The sequence below is a fragment of the Anopheles cruzii genome, chromosome 3 (assembly GCF_943734635.1).
Source record: "Anopheles cruzii chromosome 3, idAnoCruzAS_RS32_06, whole genome shotgun sequence".
NCBI lineage: Eukaryota > Metazoa > Arthropoda > Insecta > Diptera > Culicidae > Anopheles > Anopheles cruzii.
In genome coordinates, this window is record NC_069145.1 from 72,192,361 (window position 1) to 72,203,924 (window position 11,564).

At 51.5% G+C, this 11,564-nt stretch overlaps 1 protein-coding gene across 1 annotated transcript in view; it reads right to left on the reverse strand.

Annotated features, from left to right (window-relative positions):
- LOC128272980 (cGMP-dependent protein kinase, isozyme 2 forms cD4/T1/T3A/T3B) overlaps positions 1–9,657 on the reverse strand; it is a 100,131-nt gene extending 90,474 nt beyond the window's left edge. Inside the window, exons 1-2 of the mRNA XM_053010878.1 lie at positions 9,391–9,657; positions 2,546–3,540 (exon numbers count right to left, since the gene is read on the reverse strand). Coding sequence (XP_052866838.1) covers positions 2,546–3,492 — 947 coding nt within the window. The 5' untranslated portion in view covers positions 3,493–3,540; positions 9,391–9,657. The remainder of the gene's footprint in view (positions 1–2,545; positions 3,541–9,390) is intronic.
- Positions 9,658–11,564: the final 1,907 nt, after the last annotated feature.

Genomic DNA, 11,564 nt, shown 5'->3' on the forward strand with positions numbered 1-11,564 from the left:
ACTGGAAAAGACTATGGTCGTCACTTTCGATCCTCGATCGTAAACATCAGCATAAATCATCATTTTAGTTTGCGAAGTAGTATTACAAAAAAAACCCATCCCAGCTTTAGTCGCACACTATAAACACTAATGGCCATAAAAAGTGTCCTTCCGGAGCACATTTCATCTTCACTACTTAAGCCATTTCCTGTGCTGCCCCAGGTTGCCGGGCGGGGGCACAACAGAACTATATTTAGTTCATTTATTGCTTCCAGAAGCAACGTGGCATTGGCAAGCTGTGCTGATGTGTGTCGTTGGTCTATTTTTCGCTGATGGTAAAATTTTATTATCTACACCCCGTGTCGCAATAAACCGATCGCAATGGTCGGTTCCGAGGCCATATTTGGCCGGTTCCTGGGCCTCCGCTACTGGGCATTTACTAATCATCGGCAATTTGTTTCGCACAGTACAAAACACAGCAGCTCAGAACCGCGGAACATGATGTCGTGGATTAGGTTATATTTTTCTTTTCCACGCAACAACACAACCGACACACACAAACGGAGGTCTGAACACGTGAGTGAGTCACGCAGCCATTAAATGTCGGCTGTGTTTTGCCCTCTACTTTGTGTGTGATGCACTTTTCAGTGCGATTCGTATGATTTATGTCACCCGCCGGTAGAAAAACATGCTCTTCAACACATCCCACCACCTCGGCTGATCGACGGAAACCGTCCGTCCGTCCGTCCCGGGGTCTCATAATCTGCGGTGCGACACATACCTTCTCGGGGAGCGGAGCGAATGGCGGCGTTATTTATGCCCATAAACGTACTGTGGCTGCGCCACACCACCACGGAACGCGGAGGGCGCTCCTATGCTGGGCGCGATATGCGCGATTGAGACACGCGGATTGCGTAACGGCCAAGTGGCAGCCCCCTTTTTTTCGCGAGCCATGCGAATGCGTGTGCGGTCCCCACGTCGTGGTTCTGGTTTTCGACTATGCTCCTTTTGCTGCACTTTGTCCCCTAGCCCTATGCGCTCTCGCGTCTAACTTACTGGCCTCACCCTTACGGGCAGTAGAGATCGCGCTCCAGACGATGGTAACGGGTAAACGGGGCGTGATTTTTGCGTGAAATGTGCACGGCACACTGGCGGCCCTTGATCGGTGTCGGAGTGAATGGATTTTGCACCCAAATTGCCCGAATGGTACCGTGCCGTGGGGTCAGGTATCGGTGGGGTGGCTTTCTGGTTCAAATAAGGCGTTAAACCACTCGAACCTAGTGCACGCCGTAGATCATTCAATTTTAATTATTAAGCAAATTAAACAGCATATTAAGGGTCCGGTCCCTAGGGACCTCTGTCTTTGTGGACGGCTCAGAAGCGTTTGCGGGTCGGTCGTTCGCCATTCTCATGACATGACCAGCCTACCGGAGCCTGCCGAGGTTTATACGCTGCCACGACGCTGCATCCAAATACGAAGCCAAAGAAGCTCAGATATAGCTTCTTCCTCTAGGACGCTTCTAAAAGAGTTCATTGGACAGACATTGGACTTTTTTCCGTCATTGGACCGACATTCTGAGACATTAAACAGAATCCATGTCTCAGATGCGTATGCAAGCTCTGGCATTACAATGTTTCTGTATAACTCCAGTGCAAAATAGTTTCCTCAGAATGTAGAATGACCTACTGCCGGGTTTGGCCTCCCTCACGAACATAACTTCGAAATGACCCTTGTTTTGTGCTGCTTAAAATACGCTCATAATTTTAAGATAACGCTACATTTTCCTCAATAGGGCCTTGACGTAAGTACAAAGAATATGTTTACATTGGACTGCCGTATAAATTAGTTAAATCAAACTAAAAGTTTTGCACGGTTTTCAGTTCATCCACTCACTAAATAAAGGATCAATGTTCTCGCAATGCTAGACAAGAGGATCATGAGTTGGCGATGGCAGATCGCAGCCACAAAGTCTAGCGATCACTTGGACTGTCAAACGTTTGCTGTCATGTCATCGCTGAATCCAAAAAGATCGCTTCGTGATCGTAGGCAAAACAGAATGATCCAGTTTGCAGTGAATGACAGTAAACTGCTCGATAATTCGAAACAGAAGTGGATATCACTCTGCGCCCAGCGCGTTACGAACCTGCCCGTAACGCTAGAACGGCACCGTACCCATCATGGACGATCGGACGATCGGCAAGGCGCGCACCGGCCGATAAGTTGCAAATGGGATTCCGCGCACTTGTTGCACGCGACGCCCGACGCAGCTGCACTTTCGATGCAGCGCCGCCAATGGACTAATTGATCGTATAAACCAGATAACGTCCGCTTGATCGTTCGTGATCAGATGATGATGGCACAGGCGCTGGCCGGGCCACACAATCGGGCCGGTTGTTGCCGGTATGCCCAGTAGCGAGTTCTCGGAACGCGCGAATCGAGAGCGATCGAGACGATAGACACCGGTCCGGGCCGGTCCGGTCACGGCCACCGCACGCGCGCTTGGGAGCCAGGCCCAGGCCCATAAAGGGTCCGAAATTGCAGCGCCCTTGTTCCGTTGGTACGTACCTTTCTTCCTTGTCGTACTTCGGGAAGGTGACGTGCATCAGCTCCAGGACGGAGCTTTCGCTCTGCGGCTCGGCCGAGATGCCCTGGGCCCGCTGGCGCTGCACGCCGCCGCCGGCCGTGGTGCCCAGCTTGCGGCCAGCGGGCGAGACGGCCGTCGCCCCGCCACCCGTCCGGAACACGCTCTGGAACTTGTCGAGGTGGCTCCGCAGCTCGGCCACCTCGTCGTTCTTCTGGCGCAGCACATCCTCCAGCTCGCGGATCCGGATGTCTTTCACCTGCACGATCTTCAGCAGCTCCTGGACCTGCGGCGACAGCCCGACCTCCCCGACGCCGCCACCCTGCCCGATGTCGCCGATGAACAGATTCTGCAGGGTGCTCTGCACCTGCTGGTCGCTCTGCAGCGCCGCCAGCTGCTTGTAGCTGGCCGCCACCAGGTCGAGGTGCAGCGACCGGTCCACGTTGTTGTTGACGGTGTCACTCGTGGTGCCGGCCGAGTCGTTGTCGCTGGGAGCGGTGGCCGCCGCCGCCTCCACCGTCGCCGCACTACTACCGTCACTCATCTCGCGGTGGCCACTCGGGGTCGCGGGCGCGAAATGCTTCTTGTTGCTGCGCGGCGGACGATCTGCACTCGCCGGACAGTGCGCGCTGACTGACGCCGCGGACGCCGTCGATGGCGGCGTCGCGTTCTTCTTCGCGACGACCGGGGCCGATGTCAGCACGGCGCTGCCGCCGATGCCGATGCCGGTGCTGCCACTGCCGCCACCACCACCACCACCGCAGCCGCCGGCGCCGAGGGTTGTTGCGGGGGACGCGAAGTTCGCGTACTTCAGCAGCCGGCCGAGCTGCTGAGCGTCCAGGGCGGTGGCCCCGCACAACACCGTCTGCGTCTCCTGCTCGACGGCCGGGCGCCGTGACGCGAAGCAGAGCCCGTCAAAACACACGCGCATCCACACTGTTTTTGCTGTTTGCTACCGGTGGTGTCATAAAAATAAAATCTATCCGAGAAAAGGAGAGAGAGAGAGAGAGATGGATGAGTGAACCGTGAAAACCGTCTTCTGGTGGCGGTTGATCGAGGCACCGCGGATCGCGGATCTAAACCCGTTCCTTCGCGGGGCATTGAATTCGAAAGGGAAACTGCTCTGTTTATTCTTCACGAAAAAGGCGCGCGATCGTACGCGATCGTTTACAACATGGCCTGTTGGCGATGATTTACTTTACGGTGTTTTTACAAAGTGGTGGCACTATCGGCCACTGCCTCAAATTAGATCCTTATTCTACAGGTTATATCATCCGGTGTAGTTGCCTGGTGTCTGGTCCGTAGATCATCCGTCAATCGGGCTGCATCGATTGATCGGTTTCTATGCGGACGGCATCAGTTCGAACCCGGGCAGCGCTTACCATGGACCGCCTCACTAAATACCGACCATCAAAAAATCATATCCAGATTGCAAATCGGCCACAGAAGAGTTACATTTGATGGACAAGCAAAGCACTCCAATATCCACCACGTGCGAAGCCCCCACAACAGTTCAGCACATAATCACTGAATGCGCAGCATATGATCAAGTGAGAAGAAAGGTAAGCATACCAAACGACCTACCAACATTGCGACAAAAAACCTGGATCAAAACCATAATACAATACCTAAATGAAACCAACGTCTATTACACTATATAAACCAACAAATCAAAAACCATCCAAATAAACAACATATCAACACATAAACCAGCAAACCCACAAAAAGAGATGAAAGAAGCTTCAGGCTCAAAGTATCTCAAAGGATAATAACAACAACAACCCGGGCAGTTCAAAACTTCTAGTCGGCCCTAATTCGGCTCTGCCCGTTCATTATTATGAACTGCCAGAAAATTATTAATCACTTGATGTAATGCGGATAATTTAACCGATAAATGTTACTATCGAGCAGCACATCTACATGGTTGACGTCTAACGCGTATGAGCCAATTAGTAGAAAGCTGATTATCGATCTTTCCAATCAAGATTATACTAACAAGAAAATCGACAGCGATCTGCGACAAACCAGAGGCCAAACCATTTGATACGCACTCCGAAAGTGATCTACTTCCATCGTGCAGCACGTGCGTTCGTGTGTCCATTTCTTTATCAATTTATCACGTTTGTCACCCGATAGCAGCACCAGCCGGTGACAAATGTCGCGATGAAAATCGTGCTTAAAACGCTCGCAATCATCAATCTTCATCTTCACATTCGCGCTCCGACCAACCGCAGAACCAGTAGCCAAGCCGGCACCAATCGAGATCGATCGTTAAAATCCAACTTCCGGCGCCACCGGTTTCGCCCGTCCCGGGATCACAAAATGCGCACACCGGAAAACCGGAAATTTGTTTCATCACCCCATTAAATGGAGGCGTACAAGGGGGGCGAGCGAGTTGGCACGGATGGAAAACGTGTCCGGAGCTTTTTAACGGATCGTGGATCGTTTAACGACTAATCGACTCGCGTTTGACACCACCGCAGAATGCGTGGAAATCGCTTAAGTCGATCGGAAACAGATCTCCCGGCCGGTTAAGCGGTATGCGCATACGCATATTGATTACAATTATTGTACAATTGAAGAGGAAAGCGAACCGAAGAACTACGACCCTGGGGCCACTCTTTCTGGGGTGCATTAAATTAATTACAACCATTAGAAGGCGCTGTCGATAAGCCACCAGTCGTGCCGGGCCCCGTAACAGGTGGCCCCGGATGCAACGCAGCGTTTTACATTTTAAAATGTATTCTCCGCATCATGCTGTGTGCACCGCACGCCGTTGCATGATTTACGACATCGTTCGACCGGTTCCGATCGATGGACCGGTGGCTTGAGTGATGGTTTCCGCCACCAAAACGGCTCGGCCACGGATAGCAATTCTTTAATAAAGTCATAAGAGAGCCAGAAAGAGACCCAAGATCGTCGGCGACCGGTCTAACGGCGGTTTATGGACCTCATTAGGTCAAACAGAATTAAAGGAAGGAATTATTCAGCACGCACAGTGCCATCGTGTAATGCTTCTTGCATTCCTCTTTGAAGGGATCACCGAGTGGCCCTTCGCCGATTGCAATCCAGTTGACTCATGTTGGACCGCATTTTACGCCGATTGACTTACTAAATTTACGAGCCCTAGAATATTGATAGCCTAGCGCTGCTGAGGACTACTCGGATTACGTAGCTTCGGCGGGCAAAAGAGCTGCCCCTGGCATCATGCTTCAACGGCCTGAGTCGGGGTAATGAATCGTACACGAAAAGCTACCGTCTGCTAATGATGTTCACACGCCTCGACGCTGATTGTCGATTGCCTGATTTATGTTCAAACGTTGTCGATAGCGCGGGACAACACGGGCGATAATCTGTCGGCGACCATCGAACAGCGATTTCGGTGCCGTTCACACAACGTCAACTACCGACTGATCTATGGAATGGAATTGGAACAATGGAATTTTTCGCGCACTTTTTCGATCACTTAGAAGATAATTATTTACAGGTCTAAAAGCCTAAAATGAGACTTTGTTCAAAGAAATCACATGTTTATTGCATTGAAATAAAACGATCTGGCGTGAAGAATTTCACATGTGGTTTTTCGGGTTTCCTGCTGTTTTTCGTTCAGTTCATGTCTCACCCATTTTCCAATCTTCTGGATCCTTTCCAGGGCCTTCAAACGTTGGGATATGGAGTATTAGGACACATTTAGCTGATCCGCGATTTGTTGTTGCGTTTGCGTGTCATTTTCGTCCCAAAGTTCTTGTAGTGCAGCGTTCTCGAACATTTTTGGAGTTATCTCTTTGTTTGTGAACTCAAAATCGTCATGTTTAAATATTTTAAACCACTCAAAGCATTGCGATCTTCCAAAAGCATGATCACCATAAGCTTCGACAAGCATTTGACGCAATTCTGTAGCAGTTTTCTTCGGCAGGAAGAAGAAAAGCAATGATCCTCGCAAAACGTTATTTTTGGGCACAAAAGTCCTCACCTCTTCAAAAATAAGTAGGAAACTAATTATTTTTTACATGAAATCATTTGCGCCATACCAAAACAAGGTGATGATGCCAAAAAAGTATAATGAGGAGAACCGAATCCGAGGTCCGATTTTCGAGTTTTAGACCTGGTATTTACTGTATCGAAGTGTCACAAGTAACACGCATTTCGCGAGGGTGAGAAATACATTATCGACCAAATAATGGGTGTAGGAAAAATGGATGCGGATTTGCCGTCGGAAGGCAAACAGACCACCCCCGGAGCAAACCGAGACCGAGTGTCGAGTGCGAACCTTGCAATAGTCACGTTACGGCACCGGACGGAGCCCCGTAGGATGTAACGACAGCGCTTTACACCAATTAGCATCTCAACAACGCCCGCGTGGCACTTGCCGGAGGCTGCGATCGTGAGTATAATTTCTCCATTATCCAAGACCAAGACGTCACACTTTCCGGTCCGTGTCCGGTGGCGGAATTTCGGGATCGCACGCGAAACTCCCATCTTCCCTGGCCAGTGGCCAGTTGATGGATTGTTCCGCCCCAGCCTCAGAACGTGAGTCCAGTCATCGTGCTGCTGGTGAAGGCCAGGTACCGGTGCCGCCTAACTGACTCACGGAGTAGCCAGTCCGGCCGGGCTCGATCGAAACGGGAAAAGTGCACTATCGGTAATTCAATCGCGTGGCCGATATTTATGGCCGCACGTGTACCCCCGAGTGGGACAAAAATGGAAGTCACGATCCCCGTGACAGGCAATGTGCGGAGCTAAGTGCAGTAACCGGGTGGTTTCTGCGGGTTCCGAGGCCCACCACACCCAAAACCCTACGCACCGGATTCGCACTATCTAACCCCCGAGGCATACGCCCAACGCGGAGAGTGCTCTAGGCATGAATTTCCATTAGCAACAAGCGCTCTCTCGGAAACCCGAAACACCCACCCCGAAAACTAGGCCACGGATATGCGGCCATGGAGGGCGACTGGCCGCTGTTATCACAAGTCGACACGCGAACTGTTCCGTGAACAGCAAAAAAATGCTAAACCTCATCGTCGTCAACAGCGAAAGACACTCACGAAATATGCGCCACCAAAACGGCGTCAAAGGAGCAACCGCCTGCCAAGGCCCCCGGCGATCGCGCGAGGCCTTGGGACCTGTTGTCCTACGATGTCGCGCCGCGCAGAACCAAGAACCCCATCACATATCGATGCGGAACGTTTTAATAGCCGGCAATTCCGCTAATTTGGTTCAATGAAGTGTGTTCCCCTCTCCATGACGTGGCGTCGGGCCACCGGCCGCCCCGCCAGCCACCGGCCCCGCACGCAATGATTGCACATAAATTATGGCATTGTGCAGTTTATGAAGTCGCATCAACAAACGATTGATACCGGGCGCGACTCGGGCGCGCTTGGGACTGGGCAGGATGTTGACTTTCGATTATGGGCATTATTAGCGCCATGTTCTAGTTCTGCGCAGCCCTCTGAACGAGGCTGAACGATGAGGTGGCGGCCCCCCAGTGGCCACAACAAATGGAACAATGATCGGGTAAATCAAACTCTCACCAGAGACCAGGACCGGGTTGTGGTTTTGAAGACCTAAACAATGTAAATAATCGGATTTTCAGGCAAATACTCATGAGAAGTGTTTCGAGATTTGTTGGAAAGTTTGTGACTAGGCCAGGGTTTTCCACCTTCTTAAATAGACTTCCAAGAAACTAGGGAATATCCTGGACCCCGAAACGGTACGGTCATCCAAACCTAGTTCTTCGTATCTTCCCTAGCCGCAATTCCGGGTAACCTAAATTCGCAAACTTTTGCCCCCGCAAGAGACGTCAGCGTCAAACCCCAAAACAAATGGCCAAATCCGCGATGCTGTCTGTGTTCTCTTGCATAAATCATCCGCCTGTTATCACGCTGTCGGGCTGGCGGCTTGAACCACGAGGCGAGGACCCCATCCGGAATACCAAGGCCTCCGACAAGGTTGTTGGTGGCGATGGCGATCGTACCGGAGTTGCGATCGCGCACGGAACCGGTACACTTATCCGTAGCACACCCGTGTGAGCTAGTTTAGGCGAGGTTGTTGTTGATTCTGGCCGATTGATAATCTAATGCCCGCGGAAGGGCAATCCAGCACGTGATCGAGGTGACGCCTCCAGACACAATACTTCAGATCGCACCGAACTGCGATCGATAGAGGGCCGAACAAGATGCGCACGAGAGCAGTTTACGGCGCAAAAGCTAAGCTGTTGTTTGGACGACCACTTGTCACCTCCGTCTAGACACGGGACCTGCGAACCGGAGTGCGCTCTAGTCGGAAGCGTGGACCGTCGCATCGCTTGAGAAAGTGGTGTGTGCTTAATCCGGATCCACTTCAAACACACAACGAAAACCCCGCCACCGACCGTGGCAGCCGTTTCCGGAAACCTGGCCGGTTTACCAAAGTCTACGAGTCCCGGGCGTTGGTTTTGTAACGAAACAGACACAGGCACTTGGATTGGAAGTTGTGGAATTGTTGCCGTCATTGGGATACTTAAGAGTGTCGGCCCCACAAACCAATCAACCCCGTTGGTCCATGATCAGACCGAATTAACGCAGAAGGACACTGAGTTGGGCTGGGACCCCAACTCAGCCATCGATATGGGGGTCATCAACAAACTGTACTCTAATTGATTTCGTCACTTTGGCACACGATTGGGGATCCGAGACGGCGACGGCACCGGTTAGAACTGGTTACTTCGATGCCCAAAAATTGGTAAGGATGTTCAGCATCACCACAGTCCCTAAACCGCGATCGCAATCCACCTGCCCTACCGAATCACCACCAGCATGCCCCAGCAAGGGCTTGAAACACTGATACGTACCACTTCCGAAAAAGATCACCAGTCAGCACTGGAAGAGCGTTCGGAACGCACTGAAAACCGCCGCGGAACCGCAGACTTAACAATGCCCGCGCCGCGCGCAACTTCGCGACCACTTCGTCGACGACCGTCGGGGAATCGATGAAGCCACCGTCGTCGTCGTTGTTGTCGTTGTAAGCCTTTCCCCGCACACACCACTATCCAGCGTTGGGATTGTCGATCGACGAATCTTCTTCAAGGGGCCTTGTGCCTCTTTTTCCTTCGGCTCCTTCACACACTACAAACAAACACCACTTGTTGCGAGAGATTCGACTTAATTTAAGAGCTTCTCAATAATATGCACACACGCGTACGGTAGCAATAGAGGCACCTTGTAACACTGACCACTGACCAACACCTTCCGCACCAATTCTGATAGCACCAATCACTGGCGTGTAGCACCAACCAATAAATCACCAACACACGCAGAGGTAGTTGTTGCTTCGTGTAAAAGGCAGGAGGCCACTAGAAACGGCACAATATCACGCACGGAACAACAGAGCTGTAATTTTTGGAGCCGATCGATGGTTCCGGAGCCGTTAGCGAGGACACAATACCCGCCGAAAACAGCCAAGACACACACTGCACACTGTTATCAGACGGGGGGGCCGCGATCGACGAAGCGGATCACCAAACTAACACTAGCCCAAAAACGTCGGTGACTGGAAGCAAAAAAAAACAAGATTATTTGGTGGACGGACCACCACGGACACCACGGAACGCGGACCGATTTGTTTATGCCATCACCGCGCGCCTCTGTTATCGCGGCTTGCGCCGGTCAGCTCGCGAGATTGCGTTGTCGGTGTGTTGTGTTTGTGTCGATTCCGCGGGTCACACACGCACACGGTGGCCGGCCGACGGCGACAGGCGACTCAGCAGCTGATTTTTATTCTCCTTGAGCCGCGCACAACGCAAGGGTTACTGTGATTCGATCAAAAATCTTCCGCCTAACATGCCTAAAATTGAACAGCGTAAAGAACTGGCGTCACTGGCAACAAAACAAGACGGTTTACGGTAATTTTTATTCCTTTCCAGCGCAGTGAGGCAGTTTCTTGGAAGTCGTGCAATGAACCGGCACTCTGAACGGTTATCGGTTGCGGTTACCGTTGCAACCGACTCAGCAACTTCTCCAGTTGCATTCCGCTAACGGCTCAACACGAACCGGTCTCGGCCGTGCCAGTGTCAACGACACAAAAATCGACAGCAAAATTGTGCAAAAAATAGCCAAAAAACCGTCGCGTGGCCACGGGGGGGATCCACACCCAGAATGGGAATTTAAAATCATCATCATTCTCCCGACATTGGCCGCCGTCAGTTGAAGGTTAAAGTGGTCGAGAGTTGAGAATATGCCCCAGTCGGAACGGCCATACGATCTGAAACGAAGGAAAGAAGGAAAAAAAAACATTAGGCTACTGTTGGGTGGAACAGCGTACAATTTATGCTCACAGATGGATGCCTAAAAGGGGAAATCCGGACACTAAAAATAGACCCAAATTGGCGAGCCTTTGCCAAAGCGAATGCAAAGGCAAAACCCAAACAAGTTTGACCAGAGACCGGAGACAGATCATAGTCTTCCTCTTGGGTTTGCCACTAAAAGGCGTCTAAATAAAATCAATTCTCAAGAAAGCTCCAACGCGCGTGCCGCAAGAGGTTGTCGCACATCGCCTGCTGGGATCTGGGATTAATCTGCTTCCTTCACGCAAACTGCACCATCGCGATTCGGATCGATCCTCGCGGAACAGAGGGCCACGATATGGGGCATCGGTTCCAGCAAACCTGTTTTCGGAGTCGGAGTCGTAAATATTGGCTCATCAGAACATATTTGAAACGCGAAAGCTAACCGAATCTCGAGCCGTAAACAAACGCGTCCACAACGTGATCTCCGAAAAATAGACAAAACTGCCAATAAAAAAACACCCGTAACAAGCGCCACGCAGATGGGCCGCAGTGTGATCACTGGTTTTGTGACACTCTAGCCCCCCGTGCTCGATGGGTCCTGGGTCCATCTGCATAAATTAGCATACCCCCCGGCGGTTAGTGGAGCAAGTTTAGCATCGCACGCGGTGGGGAATTCCAAAGACGGCCAGCGATGGGTGCGGGGCGCGAAAAGAGCGTCGCGGATGTTGCCGAATGCACAA